Source organism: Terrapene carolina, unplaced genomic scaffold (assembly GCF_002925995.2).
Source record: "Terrapene carolina triunguis isolate 2854851 unplaced genomic scaffold, T_m_triunguis-2.0 Scaffold136, whole genome shotgun sequence".
In the NCBI taxonomy this organism is placed as follows: Eukaryota; Metazoa; Chordata; order Testudines; family Emydidae; genus Terrapene; species Terrapene triunguis.
Genome location: NW_020664487.1, coordinates 2,555,807 through 2,573,129, shown reverse-complemented (window position 1 = coordinate 2,573,129; position 17,323 = coordinate 2,555,807). Strand labels below are relative to the sequence as shown.

The window sequence follows — 17,323 nt, the reverse complement described above, 5'->3', positions numbered from 1 at the left end:
TGGGGCCAACCCCAAAAATAAAGACTCGAGGAGGCTTGATCTCATTGGACGTAAGGTTTATTCGTCTTCCAGCCTTCAGCTGAGAGAGGCCAACCACCAAGCCGTCCTTGGCCGATATGACTTTAATATGTGGCAAGCTATGGCCAAGTTTGAAGGGTCACTTCCCAAGGCTTCCAAGGAGTTCCGAGTGATCCTCAGTGAGGGCACAACTGCAGCCAGGGCAACCCTCCAGGCAGCGTCAGAGCTGCGGACGCTGCTGCCCGCACCATGGCTTCCGCTATCTCCATGCGGTGAGTTTCTTGGCTGCTCCTCTCTGGGCTGTCCACCGAGGCTCAGCAGTCATTGCAGGATCTGCCCTTCGACGGCAGGGCCCTATTTACGGAGCAAACAGACAGCAAGTTGCATGGCCTCAAGGACTCCCGCACCAACCTGAAAACTCTGGGTCTCTACGTCCCAGCTCCGGCACGTAAGCGGTTCAAACCGCAGCAGCCTCAGGGCCAGGGGAGCCAGCCTCGGCAGGACCGGCCCCATAAACAAGCCAAGGGTAACAAGCGCCGCCCGAGCCACTTGCCTCTACCCTCGGAACAGTCGGGCTCTACCCATAATAAGCAGGGGGCCAAACAGTTGTTTTGAGGGTGTGCCTGAGGGCAACCTACCAGATTATTCCCTGGATCCATCTTTCCCAGTGTTCTTCAACTGCCTTTCCCCTTTCCTCCCGGCTGGGTCCTCAGCACAGTGGAAGGGGGTTATACCCTCCAGTTCCTTTCTCCCCTGCCCCCTTCTCATCCGCCTTCCCCATCCCTCTTCAGGGACCCCTCTCACGAGAGTCTCTTCACGCAGGAGGTAAAGGGGTTGCTACAGCTGGGTGCGGTGGAAGATGTTCCTCTTGAGTACAGGAACAAGGGGTTCTATTCCCAGTACTTTTTAATCCCAAAGGTCCAGGGCGGTCTGCGGGCCATCCTGGACCTGCCAGACCTCAACAAGTATCTACAGAAGCTAAAGTTCCACATGGTCTCTCTGGTTCTATTATCTCCTCCCTGGATCCGAGAGACTGGTATGCTGCCCTCGACTTGAAGGACACATACTTCCACATAACGATCTTTCGAGGACACAGACACTTCCTCTGGTTTATGGTGGGGCTCCACTACTACCAGTTTATGATCCTCCCATTCAGCCTGGCAACAGCACCGAGAGTGTTTACCAACTGCCTGTCGGTGGTGGCGGCTTACCTCAGGCGCCGGGGTATCCAGATCCACCCGTATCTCAATGACTGGCTCGTCAAGGGCGGCTCCAGATCTCAAGTCCAAAGGGATGTTGCGGTGCTTCAAGCACTGTGCCACTCTCTGGGCCTATTGGTGAACAACAAAAAGTCAGTGTTAGTGCCAGTGCAGAGGATAAAGTTCATCGGAGTGGTCCTTGACTCGACCTGCGCCAGAGCGTTCCTGCCGCTGGAAAGATTCCACGCGATGGCAAACCTCATTGTGGAAATCTCAGCATTCCCTCTGCATACAGCCAGGGTCTGCCTGTGCCTGCTGGGATACATGACAGCATGCACTTACGAGGTCCACCATGCCAGACTCCAGATGCAGCCCCTGCAACAATGGCTGGTGACGGTCTATTCCCAGCCCTGAGACTCCCTGGAGAAGATCGTTACCATTCCCCAGGCGATACTTACCTCGCTGTGATGGTGGACCGCTGGACAGTCCTGGAAGGGGTTCCATTCGACAACCCCGCTCACTCCATCAAGTTGGCGTCAGACACCTTGGACCTTGGACCCCAAATAGACCTGTTCACTACCAGACAGAACAGGAAATGCCACTGGTTTTGTTCTCGCCCGGGTCTTAGCAAGGATTCCCTCTCCGATACCTTCCTCCTGTCGTGGTCAGGGAGCCTGGTGTACTCTGTGATAAATGGGGGGGAGGAAGGGGTAGCTCCCTTTGATGGACAGCCAGTTAGCTGTAAAATCCCTCTTGGTAGCTGTTCTCTACTTGCTTTACCTGTAAAGGGTTAAAAAGTCCCCCAGGTAAAGAAAAGAAAGTGGGCACCTGACCAAAAGAGCCAATGGGAAGGTAGAACCTTTTAAAATTGGGAAGAAACTTTCCCTTTCTCTGCTGTTCTCTGGGCTGAAGGGACACGGAGCAGCAATGCTATAAGCAGAAATGCTGTGTAAGGTTTGAACCAGGTATGAACAAATTATTTTCCATACCTAGCAGGACTCACTGGGATAGGGAATGTTTAGGTAGACGCGATCAGGTTTATTTTTTTATTTTGGCCTGTGGATCTCCTCTGTGCTAACTCCAGATGCTTTTGTTTGCTTGTAATCTTTAAGTTGAACCTCCAAAAAAGCTATTTTGGGTGCTTAATTTTTGGAATTTATGTAGCAAAAGCCTAAGTTCCAAATGTATTTTCTTTTTGTTTTTAATAAAATTTACTTTTTTTAAGAACAGGATTGGATTTTTGGTGTCCTAAGAGGTTTGTGCCTATGTTGTTTAATTAGCCAGTGGCAACCGCTAATTTCCTTTGTTTTCTTTCTCAGCTCTTCCCCGGGGAGGGGTGGGGGGGTGAAAGGGCTTCAGGGTACCCCACAGGGAGGAATTCCCAAGTGCTCCTTCCTGGGCCTAAGGGTTTTTTTTTTTTTGCATTTGGGTGGTAGCAGCGTTTACCAAGCCAAGGTCAGAGAAAAGTTGTAACCTTGCGAGTTTAATACAAGCCTGGAGTGGCCAGTATTAATTTTTAGAATCCTTGCGGGCCCCCACTTTCTGCACTCGAAGTGCCAGAGTGGGGATTCAGCCCTGACATACGCCTTCCCTCCAAGTCCACTCACCAGCAGGGCCCTGGCAAAGATCAAGAGAGACCAGGCGCAGGTTATCATGATTGCCCATGATCTCCTACCCATCTCCAGGGGTACTGCTTTGGAGTCACCTAATATGGAACGGACATGAGCAAGCACTTGAAGACAGTTACCTTTTCCATAACTGGTGTTCTTCGAGATGTGTTGCTCATGTCCATTCCATGACCTGCCCTCCTTCCCCACTGTCGGAGTTTCCAGCAAGAAGGAACTGAGGGTGGGGGGAGCTGGCGGCGCCCTTTATACCACGCCATGCGGGCGCCACTCCAGGGAGTGCCAGAGCCAGTCCCCTATGGATACTGCTGAGGGAAAAACTTCCGCCACCGGTGCATGTGATGAGCACACACACCTAATATGGAATGGACATGAGCACCACATCTCGAAGAACACCAGTTACGGAAAAGGTAACTGTCTTCTTTTCTCCTCCCAAATTTAGATTTTTGATCCCAATTGCCTTCCAGCAGACAAACCGCCCAGTGCCTGTCGTGTACTCTCTGAACACAGAGTTTCAGCTCTGTAACAATGAGAAAGTATTTTTGATGGATCCCACTAAATCTGAAATGTCTTTGGCAGAAATGGATTACAAAGGAGCTTTTTCAAAGGGTAAGACCTTTTCCTTCGCCTTGTTAATTTACTTTAGCTAAAGGGTCCATCTGTGCTGCCTCTATTATTGTGTAAGAGAAATGATGTGATATTAGAGATTCATCTTGCCTATGTGAGCATGCTATGTTACAGAATCATGCTACAACCCTGTCAGACCATGACTATAACTGTTGTATAATACAGTCATACCACAATATGGCACCATCTACATAGGCAACTCTAAACCCTGTCATAATACTATTCCCCAGCCTGGTGGATTTGGCTGTGTAGCTGGTCTCTTTAGTCTTTCTGAATTGCTCCTCTTCCTCCCATGAATATAAATATGACTATTATTCTCTCAACCTTCTCAGGTCAAATCCTATATGGCCGTGTGCTTTGGAATCCTGAACAAAATCTAAATGCTGCCTACAAACTGCAGCTGGAAAAAGTCTATCTCTGTACTGGCAAGGATGGTTATGTGCCTTTCTTTGACCCTACTGGAACAATCTATAATGAGGGGCCACAGTATGGCTGTATTCAACCCAACAAGCACCTAAAACACAGATTTCTGCTACTGGTAGGTTGTACACTGGACAAAATTGTGACATGGAATTGTGGCAGCTGTGGAGTTGTGGGTAGTTATGTCAGGGCAGATTCCGGAACCATCTCTTTGCTAAACTGTGTGAGAATCCGTGACAGGAACACTTTGTATTTCTAATACTGCCTTTGGTCTGATAAAATTCCATGGAGAGCCAGTGAGGTTGAGCAAATCTCAAAGACACAGTTCACATCACAAAATTACTGACTGGAGATGGAGACAAAACTACTTTCTAACCCAGGTCAGGGGTGAGGCACAATGAGGCCCATTCCAGATGAGGAAAATGAGCCATTTGGCAAGCACAATAGCTAACACATCTTAAATAGCATGTTTTAAACAGCACCTCGTTTAGACAAGGGCAGTGACATTGAAACACACTTTAGCTTGTCGTGGGTAACACTACGGTCCCTGTGTTTAGCTAACGTGTTCGTGAAATGGCACCACGTTTTCCTAGCGTAGACAGGCCCTGACTGGAAGCTTGCCCAGCTGTTGGCCACACAGTGCACGTTCTGTGTATAAAACAACCTCATGTTCTAGGGTTGTTGATCCAGCATCTTTCATGAGCATTAAATTCGCTTTCTCTTCTTCACAGACACCCTGTAACTTTTAAACCCAGGCTGTTTGTTTGATCCATAGCTCACATTTTTTAGTCTGCTCAATCACTCTCCTCGGGCCTTGTCTACACCAGGCTTTTTTGTCTCCAACTTTGCAACATGGTTCCCAGTGTAGGTAGACAGACAATAGCAGTGTGACTGTGGCAGATCAGGCTATCCACCCGAGTATGTACCCAGGGATCAGGCAGGTTTGTACTAGGGTTGTTAGCCTGAGCTGCACACTTCAGTTTTCAGCATGCTAACTAAAGGGATCCCCTGGAGGCAGCCTTACACCTGTGTGCCTCAGTGCCAGCACTTGGGGAAGCCTCCCTTGCCTGGATACAAGGCCTTTCGGGCTCTTTTATGCCACTCTAGCCCCTTTATGCGGCATAAGTGGGCTGGAGCAGAGCAGGGGTGAGGTTCTCACCTGTAGTGTAGACACACCTTGAGTTCTGTGTGGTTTCACTGAAATATTTGCCTATGATGCTGTCTGTATCCCACTTTTTCTTATATGTTCTTAATGAAAGTAGCATCTTACTGCACAGCTATGTGAAAGGCAGGAGGGTGGGGGTTTTATAGCATATTAAATATAAGTCCAAATCCTGTAGACCTTACCCATCGTTTCCTCACTCCTTATTCAGACACCTTCCCATTGGTCTGAGGACTAGGAAAAATGGAGGAAAGTCCTTGTGATTTGGACCTCATTTTTAATGTAGGAAGGGTTATACAAATATATTTATAACAACAGCCCCCTCAGCATATAGAAGGACATTTCCTCATCAATTTAACAAAAATCCCCTTTCATTGTATGAAATAGTGACTAGTGCACATCACATGTTTAACTGTAAGTGCAGACTTTGAGTTTAACATTTCTCAGGGGTGTGGATGGCAGCCATGCTACCATTCAGCAGCATAATAAAAGGTACCCTTAGTATTCTGAGTAAATTTTCATGCATCTATATATTAGGCTGGTTACGCTCAGCACTGGGGTGTTTAGTTTAATAAACCTAATCTAGGGATGATCTATTACAAACAAAATATCAAATGCTGTAAATCAAATTACAATTATAATTACACCTCTACCCCGATATAACGCGACCCGATATAACACGAATTCGGATATAACGCGGTAAAGCAGTGCTCCGGGGGGGCGGGGCTGCGCACTCCGGCAGATCAAAGTAAGTTCAATATAACGCGGTTTCACCTATAACGCGGTAAGATTTTTTGGCTCCCGAGGACAGCGTTATATCGGTGTACTTCCTATGCTGTGAAATGCACTATATTAAAAATTATTCTTTCCTAAGTCCTAGGAGTTGGCACTTTGCACAACCACTTGCATGGACTTGGGTTTGACTTTTGGCTGAGAGATGTGGGGCATTATTCTTGGACCTGGATTCTTGCTTCCCCTCTGAGAGATCTGCAGAGGTGACATGCTTAGCTTCAGGTGGCTGATGTATTGAGCCCCAGACACATACCCGCATGGATCTCATCACTGTATTAGGGCCTCAGTGTTCATTTTTATGTTTGATTGAGCACCGCTTGATGATGTCCTTTTTAGTGAAGTCCTCCCGAGTCTAGTTCAGCAGGGAATTGTTGGCTGTGGTTTGGTCTTTGCAGGAAGAAGGGAAGCTGAAGTAAGAAACTGGGAGAGTAGCAGGACTCTTAACAGGAGCACAGAAGTTTCTCTCTGGGGAAAATAACGGCAACTGGATAATTTATGGAAAAAAATGGTTAAAATTTCTCTTGGGGAAAAAATGAAAGGAAAAAATTAGGAATAGGGACACATGTCTTTGGATTAGCACCAGGAGTTAAGGAAGGAGTGTGTTTTAAGGAAGTTTTTGACTCAAGAGAATGGCCTTTAGATGCACAAGAAGAGAGTGGAAGAGGGCCGTGCTGGGTCAGCATGGAAGGAGGCACAAAGACATGAGTGAGAGATGCTCTTCTTGTGTCCTTTTGCTGCTTCCTATAACACATTAACCAAAAAGTCAACTTTGACAAATCTCAGTTGTCATGTAGTTGTTGGTAGCCAGTTTGTTACTAATGTATGTGTCACCCATAGTGTGTGGTCCCATTTCTTCAGTACATATTGCTTTCTGTAAATTCCAGGACCGAAACCAACCTGAAGTAACTGATAAGTACTTCCACGATGTACCTTTTGATGCCCACTTTGTCTCTGAATTGTCTGATTTCCACTTGGTGAGCAGCATGCCAGGAGTGGATGGATTTACTATGAAAGTGGATGCTCTCTACAAGGTGTGTTGCATGAGATGCACAGTACCACAAAACAAACTTTGTTATACAGACAGTCCAAGATACTTTGTGCTTTACAGACTCTAGGCCTGACCCTGCATGTATACAAGTCCAACACACACTAAAGCAAGCCTTGCAGTGTTATCTAATTTTCTGTGGACAAAAGCAGCACATATTTCCTAGTGCCAGAAACACTTGTCAACAATTTAGGGCCCTAATTCTGTACTGGGATCCCACTAGCACAAGTCTCTGTATCCATGCAGAGTCTCATTGAACCCAGCTCATAGTCACTTCCTTTAATGCTAATCTTCAGGTAGGAAGTGGATTCCAGAATTACAGCCCAGGGCCTTCGTGTTCAGTCTGTGAATGTGCTGAGTCCCTTTAACTGATCCTGAAGTCAGTAGGAATTTAGAGTACTTAGCAGTTCTCCCTGGATCAAACCACTCAGTTACAAAGGTGGAATTCCTAGAAGGTGGGTGCTGTCTCTGCACAGTTACCCAGCAAGATACGACTTAATGAGCAAGTCTAGAATATAGGTGAGACCTACATTGTCAACAGCTATATGAAGGACGCTATCTATCAGTGGGTTTTACAGGAGCTGTATGTTAATCAATTTGAAGGTTCCTATTGACTCCAGTGCCCACTGATTCAGCTCCTTAGTCAGCACATGATCACACCTTTGCCATGGTGGGCTCTCGGACAAGGAACTTGCTCTTCCCTGAGATCCATCTCAGCTCACTCTAAAATCATCATATCATAGAACCATAGACTAAGGTCAGAAGGGACCATTATGATCATCTAGTCTGACCTCCTGCACAATGCAGGCCATAGAATCTCACCCACCCACTCCTGTATCAAACCTACGTCTGAGCCACTGAAGTCCTTAAATCGTGGTTTAAAGACTTCAAGGTGCAGAGAATCTTCCAGCAAGTGACCCATGCCCCACGCTGCAGAGGAAGGCGAAAAACCCCCAGGGCCTCTGCCAATCATATGTTGGAACAAGAGGCATTAGATGGGAGAATTTTATAAATATGTATTATCTTCCCCTCCCCTACACTTTTCCCACATTTTCCCATTGAACTCAATTTGGATTTAGGGCTCCCCAGCACTCTTCAGGATCAGACCTTAAATTAGACAATGAATACTGTTCAGACAAACTCCAGCACATGAACTGGAGATCAGAAATTCAGTTCAGCTCCCCACCAACTCCCAGAACGGATTTATTTGTTTGACCTTTCCTAAGACAGTGCTGTATTTAGTTTTTAAAATATATTTGTAATTAAATATTTGTAATGACAGTTAGTTCTCCAAGCCATTCAGCAAAGAGTCTCTTTTAAAATAGTTATTATTTATGAATAATTTATTAGTATTATCATCATAGTTATCAGAGCTGGTCCAAAACAGTAAACAAATTTATAAAAATAGTTTTACTCTTCTTTCAAAAAAAAATGTGAAATGATTAATTTTTTTCAAAAATCAAAAACTGTCAAACTTTCAGAAGATAAAAATGGAAAAAATTATGAATTTTTGGGGGTCAGACAAATAATGTTGACACAAAATGTCATTAAAAAAGGAAATTTTAAAAAAATCCAACCAGCTATGTATTATTATTATTTCTAGAACTGGACAGAACATTTAAAAATGATTAACACTGAAACAAAATATTGACACAATATTCTGAGCAATATTTGCCCCCATTTTTTGGTCAGCTCAAATAGTTAATATATTGCTGTTGGTCACCAAACTATGTGATAGTGTGATGGCTTCCATCGTGGTCAATGCATGGAGAACTGAATGGGCACTTCCAGAGCTAAAGCTCCCCGAGGACTCTAGGGTGACCAGATAGCAAGTGTGAAAAAATCGAGACAGGGGATGGGGCGGTAATAGGTGCCTATGTAAGAAAAAGCTCCAAAAATCAGGACTGTCCCCATAAAATTGGGACATCTGGTCACCCTAGAGGACTGTAACAGACCCATATCATCTGTGAATCAGGCACAGACAGGCACCTATAACATGCACTTGTCCCTGGCTTATAGAGTAGCACTTTGCCCATTTCCATCTGCTTTGAACAGAATTCTAGCATCACTTTAGCTAAAGTCCCAGAGTAAAGTCTCTTGTGTGTATGTTCTGTCATAAAGGTGGAAGCTGGACACCAGTGGTACCTTCAGGTGATCTATATAATTGGCCCAGAAACCATTGCAGGGCCCCGTGTTCAACGGTCTCTCACTCACCACCTGAAACGCAGCCGCAGGGACCTGGTGGACAACAACGGCAGACTGATTCTGGATGACTCGTTGATCTATGACAACGAAGGCGACCAAGTCAAGAATGGCACCAACATGAAATCGCTGAGCCTGGAGGTTCAGGAAGCAGTAGCGGCTGCTTCCTTATCACAAACAGGGGCTTCCATAGGAAGTGCATTCGCTGCCATCATGCTGCTGCTGCTTGTGCTCCTGTTAGTTTGCTTCATAACCAGGAAATGTCGAAAGCAGAAGAAGAAGAAAAAGCCTGCCAAAGATATCATGGAGGAATATCCTCTCAACACCAAGATAGAAGTACCCAAGAAAAACACCGAAAGGGCAGAGAAGAACGTAAACAGACAATACTGCACTGTGAGGAATATCAATATATTAAGTGACAATGAGGGTGCCTACAAGGTCAAAGGTGCTAAGGTCAAACAGGTGAACTTAGAGGTCAAAGTTCACAACAATTTACATGATGGAACAGAAGTTTGAGAGTGCACATTTTTTTGTAAAAGCTTTTTATAAATTGTAAAAAAAAAATTAAAAATTTACTGGTATTTTTATAATCTGGTGGAAAAGGGAAGAATATAGCTTTGAGTGGTGGACAGCAATGCATCCTCCCATGCTTCAACTCACAACTGAGCTACCTCATTCAAAGCAGGATTGTGTGACACACCCAGGGCAGAAAACATTGAAACTTTCATGTGGTATCTCTACCAACCCTCAGTTCTATTTTACGCTGTACCGCTTTCATAACAGCATTCCTGGCAGCCAAATATTTACGTAAGCGCTACAGTGATTCTAATAAGAACAGTTCATTCTAATGGGGTTTAATAATGCTGGAAGATCAACAGGCCAGTGCAGTATCCTTAGATCAGACACAGTGTTTAGCAAAGATCCTTAGAAGAGCTGGAATCTATTCAGTTCCACTCTATACTGCTTTCCTTTGCTCTTCCTTTTTGCTGGAAGACGTCATGCAGAACATGACAGTTTTGGTCAAGCATACAGGCACGCACAGCCAGTTCTGAAACTAATGCCAGTATCTTCTCAATGGATGATCTGCGTGGGAGTGAAATGCTCTTCAAGAAAATCACCCCAGGCAGAGGGCCCACACACAGCAGCGGGTATCACTTAAGCCCCATGTTAAAGGGGAATTAAGTTGTGCCCAGGACCTTCTGCACTGGAGTGATTGTCACTCACAAATGAGTGTGAATCTTCTATTGTTCTCTGTCCTGGAGATTTAGGGTGAAATCCTGGTCCCATTGAAGTCAATGGCAAAACTCCCATTGACTTCACTCTGACTCTTTGAACCACCAATCCCACCACGTATCCTTCCAACTCAGTGAAGTTTGGAACCCCAAATCATCTCTGTTTGGTCTCCCAGTCAGCAGCAGCAGCAGATTTCTCTGCTGTGTTATAAGATTGAAATTCCTTTCATTGAGAACACTCCACGAAGTCAATGCAAAGAACTACTTGGAGCCGTCTAGATGAGGGAGTTGTCTACTTGGGGGTTGCAGACAGTTGGTTGTGGGTCACAATATTGTTAAATGGGATGGAGTCCTAGCTAAATCCCAGCTCTATGGGAGGAGAGTCCTAGTATTGAAAAGAGTGAGAACCATTGATAAGGATAAGCAGTTGAAATGTTCTAACTTTTGCTTACAATGATCTGAGCACTTTTGTACTGTAGTGTTACATTTTCATGGTGCTGTACAGACATTAATGAACCTCTTAGCATTATTCCAAACTGATATTTGATTTTGATAAGATACCAAACCTTTTTTCCCCTGACCCTCAATCACATACAGTACAAATGGAACAGTTGCTCTACTGCATGATGCACTAGAAAATAGTGTGCACAAGCACGCCATGCCTGTTATTTATTAAACAATATTGCCTTATCTGCACTGATTTCCGAACTCATCAGTAACCTTTACACTCCTGGGTGCACTGTAAACTGCATGAAGTCTGGAACACACTCTCATCCCCCAGGCTTTGAATTCCAGCTTTGTGCAAACTGGAAATAAAGCAGCTGGTATTCTCTATTGCCTGCAAATTTTAGGGTTTTAGGTTTCCCATATCATTACAAAAACCCACCGAACAACATGTGTCTTAGTTTTTAAGAAGGTTCTCTTCATTTTAAAATATTTTTTTAAAATGGAGGGACAAAAAAAATCCAAAACTTGTTCTGACCGCAATAGAGCAACTGCAACTCTGGTGTCTAGTGATTCCATTCACCCTTTATTGTAAGGTTCCATTTATAAATAGTTTACAAATCAATAGATGTTTTAGTAAATAATAATAATGGAGGTCAGTTTCATTATCCCTTTTTATAGATGGGGAAATTGAGGCACAGAGAAGAGAACTGACTTGCCCAACATGACCCAGCAGACCCCAGTGGCAGAGCCAGGACTAGTCTCCTGAGTCTCAGGGGACAGTTCAGTAGCCACTAGGGTACAATGGTTAATCAATTGTTATAGAGGCCAAGGGTTTGTTTATAATCATTTGACACATTCTACTGATGTGCTGATAAATATCTGTACCTTATGGATGCAACAGGCTTATAACATCGCTGCTCATGTATTAACCCTTTTCAAACTGTTTATAAATGGAACATCACTATGAAGTGTGACTGTGATTCCTTTAGCTGTGTCCCCCATCTCTATTATTATATTTCCTGATGTGGCACCATTTCAGGTTTGTTTCTGGTAGCTCAGGCACTTGGTTCACCACTACATACTCATACCAAGGTCACACAGACATACCTAAACAAGCAATATTTTGGGTTGTCAAAGATCTGATATTACTTTTCTGGGTCTATTAGGCATTTGGCCAGAGGGTATTTGTTTGTTTGTTTTCCCACAGATTCAACAGCAACTGGACAATATATGTAAATATAACATGTAATGTGCACTTTCTGAGTGGAGGTGAGATCTGATTATTTAGCTTAAATATTTACAGGGGAGGGTCTGTTCTCCCTGTGATGCATGCAGACTGCTCCCATTGGTGATTGTTTTAGACTGTAAGATCTGCATGGCAAGGACTGTCTGCTTTGTGTCCTGAACAGCACGGAGTTGCTCAGTGCCTAGCACCAGATCTATCCTAGTGTTAAATGGGAGTTTTATGCATATGTTTATGGAAGCTGAGAGGTGGAAAGCGGCAGTAGAGCCAGCCGATTTCACACAACACTGTGTAATAATAGAGCCTGGCATCCCTCCTGTGTAATGTTCACAAAATAAATACAGGAACTACCCCCAGCAGATTAATTATGACAACCTCACAATAGTGATTTGCCTATGGAAAATTAAAATGCCTGCAAAATTTGGGGTGTTCCTTCATCTCACTTTGATTGTCAATATCCGATCTGTTAGACGTACACTTAAAATGGAAGTGTTGAAGCTTTGGATTCGTGACTTAATCATTTTATTCACAATTGTCAGCCGTGTTTTATATATGTTGATTAAAGAACATGGGTGGTATTACATTTCATTCAAATATGTAGCACCCACATAGTCTCAGCTTCTGCAGTTTGCTTGTTAATGCGTTATAAATCCTACTGTACTTTTTAAAGCGTTGAAATTAGTACAAATAAAACCTTGGAAGTTCATTTTCTCTTGTGTATTATGGTGCTGTATAAATAAAAACAGAGCCAAGGTGCAATGTTAGTTTTCCATATTGGTACAACTGTTTTAACCGGACGACACAGGGGACGTTATATATTTTTGCTCCTGAGAAATAATAATGTTGAGACAGGCTTACGTATGACTGCATTTTTCTGACCTTATGTGTGCATATGTTTTGATATCCTTCACTTATTTTACTGTGCATTGCACCCCCCCGTGAAGACTGTCTGATATGATCTGAATATATCATTTGTGGTGCTGTCAACCTGTTTTCTTGAATCTCATTATAATTTATGTATTTTGAATATCACTCTATTTGTTATGGAGTTAATGTTTTTTTTTTCCATGCAGTACAACATGTCACAATACAATTTTTTTTGCTAATAAACAACATTTTGGTTACTTTTTGATACAAGCTTTCAATTTATTTAATTCTTCATGACACACATGAAGCACCCGAATCACTCTGGAGTCAGTGCTTTGAAGAAAGATGTCTTAGAGTTGGACACACACAGTGTTATCCAAAAGTTCAGTTATACCCTAATTATTTCCCATTAAATTAGCAATCAGGTTATGGTTGTTCAACATTAAATTAAAAATAATTACCTCATATCTAGCTAAACTCCAAAGGCTATCAGTGTCTCCTCAGTCATTTTACAAGAACTATTTAGAAACAGACTTCAGGAATTTAGGTGGGGTTACTCACCTCCACAGATTACTACTTCCTCGTCCCAATCTGTGAATCCCAGACAAGAGACTGATTCCTGGACAGTCCCACTACGTCTTACTTTCTTTTTCTTTTTTATTTAAAATTCTTCTCAAAATTTTGTTTCTTTTTTAATATTGAAATCTGGGATTTTTTCCTTCCATCATCCTTTCTTTCTTCTCTTGCCTATATTTTTATAGACTTTAAGGTCAAAAGGGATCATCATCATAATCTGACCACTCTCACATTTCAGGCCACAGAACCTCACCCACTCACTCCTGTGATAGACCCCTAACCTCTGGCTGAGTTACTGAAGTCCTCAAATCATAGTTTAAAGACTTCAAGTTACAGAAAATCCATCATTTACACTAGTTTAAACCTGCAAGTGACCCATGCCCCATGCTGCAGAGGAAGGCAAAAAACCCTCAGGGTCTCTGCCAATCTGACCCAGGGGAAAATTTCTTCCCGACCCCAAATTTGATGATCAGTTAGATGCTGAGCATGTGGACAAGTCCCACTAGCCAGACACCTGGGAAAAAATGCTCTGTAGTAAATCAGAGCCCTCCCTATCTAGTGTCCCATCACTTTTCTTTTCATTTTCTTCTTTCCACAGAAAAACTATGACTGCCACATAAAATTCCAGCCATTACACATATCATTTATCACCATTTCCTGAAAAAAAGCTAAACGCCGCAAGTTGGGTGCAACAGGGAAATCTCAATCCTCCTCATCGAAATGAATGATTCTCCTAAGGGCTTGTCTACACTACCGTGTGGGGTCGATCTAAGATACGCAACTTCAGCTACGTGAATAGCATAGCTGAAGTCGACGTACTTAGATCTACTTACCGCGGTGTCTTCACTGCGGTAAGTCGACAGCTGATGCTCTCCCGTTGACTCCACTTGCTCTCCTCGTTCTGATGGAGTACCGGAGTCGACGGGCGAGCACTCATCAGTTGATGATTTGTTCTCCAACTAGTTTTTGAATGTTATAATTCTTGACGTCTGATTTGTGTCCATTTATTCTTTTACGTAGAGACTGTCCAGTTTGGCCAATGTATAATGTACCGGACAGTCTCTACATAAAAGAATAAATGGACACAAATCAGACATCAAGAATTATAACATTCAAAACCCAGTTGGAGAACACTTACATCTTCCTGGCCACTCGATTACAGATCTAAAAGTCACAATATTACAACAAAAAAACTTCAAAAACAGACTCCAATGAGAAACTGCTGAATTGGAATTAATTTGCAAATTGGATACCATTAAATTAGGCTTGAATAAAGACTGGGAATGGATGGGCCATTACACGAAGTAAAACTATTTCCCCATGCTTATTTTTTCCCCCCCTACAGTTCCTCATATCTCCTTGTCAATTGCTGGAAATGGGCCATTTTCATTACCACTACAAACAGTTCTTTTTCTCTCCTGCTGATAAAAGCTCACCTTAACTGATCACTCTCCTTATAGTGTGTATGGTAACACCCATTGTTTCATGTTCTCTGTGTACCTATATATCTTCCTACTGTATTTTCCACTACCTGCATCTGATGAAGTGGGCTGTAGTCCACGAAAGCTTATGCTCAAATAAATTTGTGTGTCTCTAAAGTGCCACAAGTACTCCTGTTCTTTTCACAAATAACAATTCTCCTCCTAAACAAGAGAGTGTAGATCAAAAGTTGTGCTACTTTTTTCTCTTAAATTTCTTAGAATTTTTAAAAATTTTACTACTATTCCTTCTCTCAGTAGGTTTTCCTTTTTTCATATTTGGCTTTCCTTTTATCCATTCTTTTTCTTTCCTTCTTGCTTGCTCTTCAGTCCCTTTTTCTTTCGATTCCATTGACTTACAAAATATGGCTACTGGTGTCATTTCCTGGCAAGTACACTCCACACCAGATACCGAACCAAACCATCTCACCTCTGCAGGGATGCTGAACTCCGCAAGTTGGAGCAAACTGAGGAATTCACTCATCCTTTTGAACTGACTAGCTCACCTAGGAAAGTAAAGAAGCTTGACAAGCATTAAAATTCCCAGTGCAAACTGCAATAGTCTCTATCAGATCCCTTCAACTGGTCTCTAGCAGTTTCAACTCTTCTTTCTTTCATTTCATTTCATTGCTGTACTGCTTCAGAATTAGATCCATCAGACACTTTCCTCCACTGCCAAACTTAGTATTGAACTGAAACTTGTAATAGCCGTTTGGAAAGTGCTAAATGAAATTTTCACTTGGATGATGTGGCCTCCCATCTTCCCTTCCAGCTGCTCCAATCCTTTCCTGGTGATTGATCCATTGTGTGGTGGGTGTGATGCACCCACCACACAAGAAATCACTTATTCAGAAGAGCCAGATTTTCATCACAACTTGTCATAAGTAATGACAGAAGCAAAGCAGTTGTATCACTATACGTGTGATGAATATGCACGTGCTGTGTCCAAACTAAACTATCTTGCTCGCTCTCTCATCCAATATCCAAATATTTATTTCACTGTCAGAAACACAAGACCCTTCATAATAAATCTGATTAAACAAATGTCAAATCGGGTGAAGTCCCTATGGAGGGAGGAACAGACACAGTCACCTGCCAAGCTTCGTGTTTTAAACTGGAAAGCCTCCCTTTGACTCCTGTGTGGGAAACGTACCCTATTTCATTCTTAACTGGCCTCTGAATTTTGCCAGGTGTCCTTCATAGAGCTAGCCACTGTCTCCTGACACAGACCTAATTGTTAAATCATGATTTTCCATCCAGGCACAACAGTGTAAACACAAATTATTATTTTACAAAATATGACCTGGACACTGTACAGCCAAAAATGCATCTGCAGAAACTTTTAAAGAATCGGGTCTCTTTCAGGTGTTTCAAATTGGATGCCCAAACACTCACGCACCCAGAATCACCAGTTTCTTCTGAAAATTTTGGTCAATATATTTGGAGAACTTTCTCTTTCATAACATTCCCTCTGCCAATCCCCAGTATAGGAGGTTAGTAAGCATTAACAATCTGAGGAGAGAAAAAGACCGCAGAAGGTATCACCTCAGAAGTGAATCTTTGATCTTCTGAGCAGGGACTATAGCAAGTCTGAATTTCTCAGGTGCAAAGTGAGTTAATCCTATCCTAAAGTGCAAACCCTCACAACAGTGCTTGAAGCCACCAGTCCCAGTAACCCATAGGAAAAATTTCATCAAATGGCTGCTTCAACACCTCACAGCTAGCATTGCCTTCTAAAGATTAAATCTCTCTTGAAGCAGACAAACAAGAGCCCATCTGGAATCCAAAAAAGCCTCTAAAAATGTCAGAAGCTGAGCAGGATTCAGAACTGACTTTTCTACTTTCACCCCCAACACCAAATCACTGAAGACCGTGTGCAATATTTTCAAGGTGTCAAGCACAGTTTGATCAGATCATATTCTTTCAAGCAAGCCTTTGTTTAAAGGTACATCTGTAAAGTCTAACAATGAAAGTGTGCAGCCACCACTGTCAGACACTTCGTGAACCTCCTTGACAATCTCAGCAACCCAAAAGGGTGCACATTGTACTGAAAATATTATTATCTAGACCTGACCCTGCAGTATTTCCTGTGCGTTTTCATTAGCAAGATGTGGAATTATGCATATCAAAGATTAACAGATGAACAAAGGACACCAGGGTCTGGAGTGGTTTCAAACTCTACAAAGCTCCAGAATCTAAAAGGGAAGTTAGGATAGGGTGATGGAAAAAAATGCAACCCCGTCTTTAGGGACAGATGGCAGTGAAACAAAGTGAGCCCATATCTCTCTCAGGTTCCAGATACTCTACATTAATAGAGAGGGCGACTCTTTTCTTTTCCCTTTGTTCATAGATTCATAGATTCTAGGACTGGAAGGGACCTCGAGAGGTCA

General features: G+C 43.0%; 1 protein-coding gene across 1 annotated transcript in view; it reads left to right on the top strand.

Moving 5' to 3' along the window:
• Positions 1-11,432, top strand: part of FRAS1 (Fraser extracellular matrix complex subunit 1) — a 185,924-nt gene extending 174,492 nt beyond the window's left edge. The window contains exons 67-70 of the mRNA XM_029911919.1: positions 3,285-3,451; positions 3,802-4,007; positions 6,728-6,874; positions 9,010-11,432. Of these exons, the coding sequence (XP_029767779.1) occupies positions 3,285-3,451; positions 3,802-4,007; positions 6,728-6,874; positions 9,010-9,606 (1,117 nt within the window). The 3' untranslated portion in view covers positions 9,607-11,432. The remainder of the gene's footprint in view (positions 1-3,284; positions 3,452-3,801; positions 4,008-6,727; positions 6,875-9,009) is intronic.
• Positions 11,433-17,323: the final 5,891 nt, after the last annotated feature.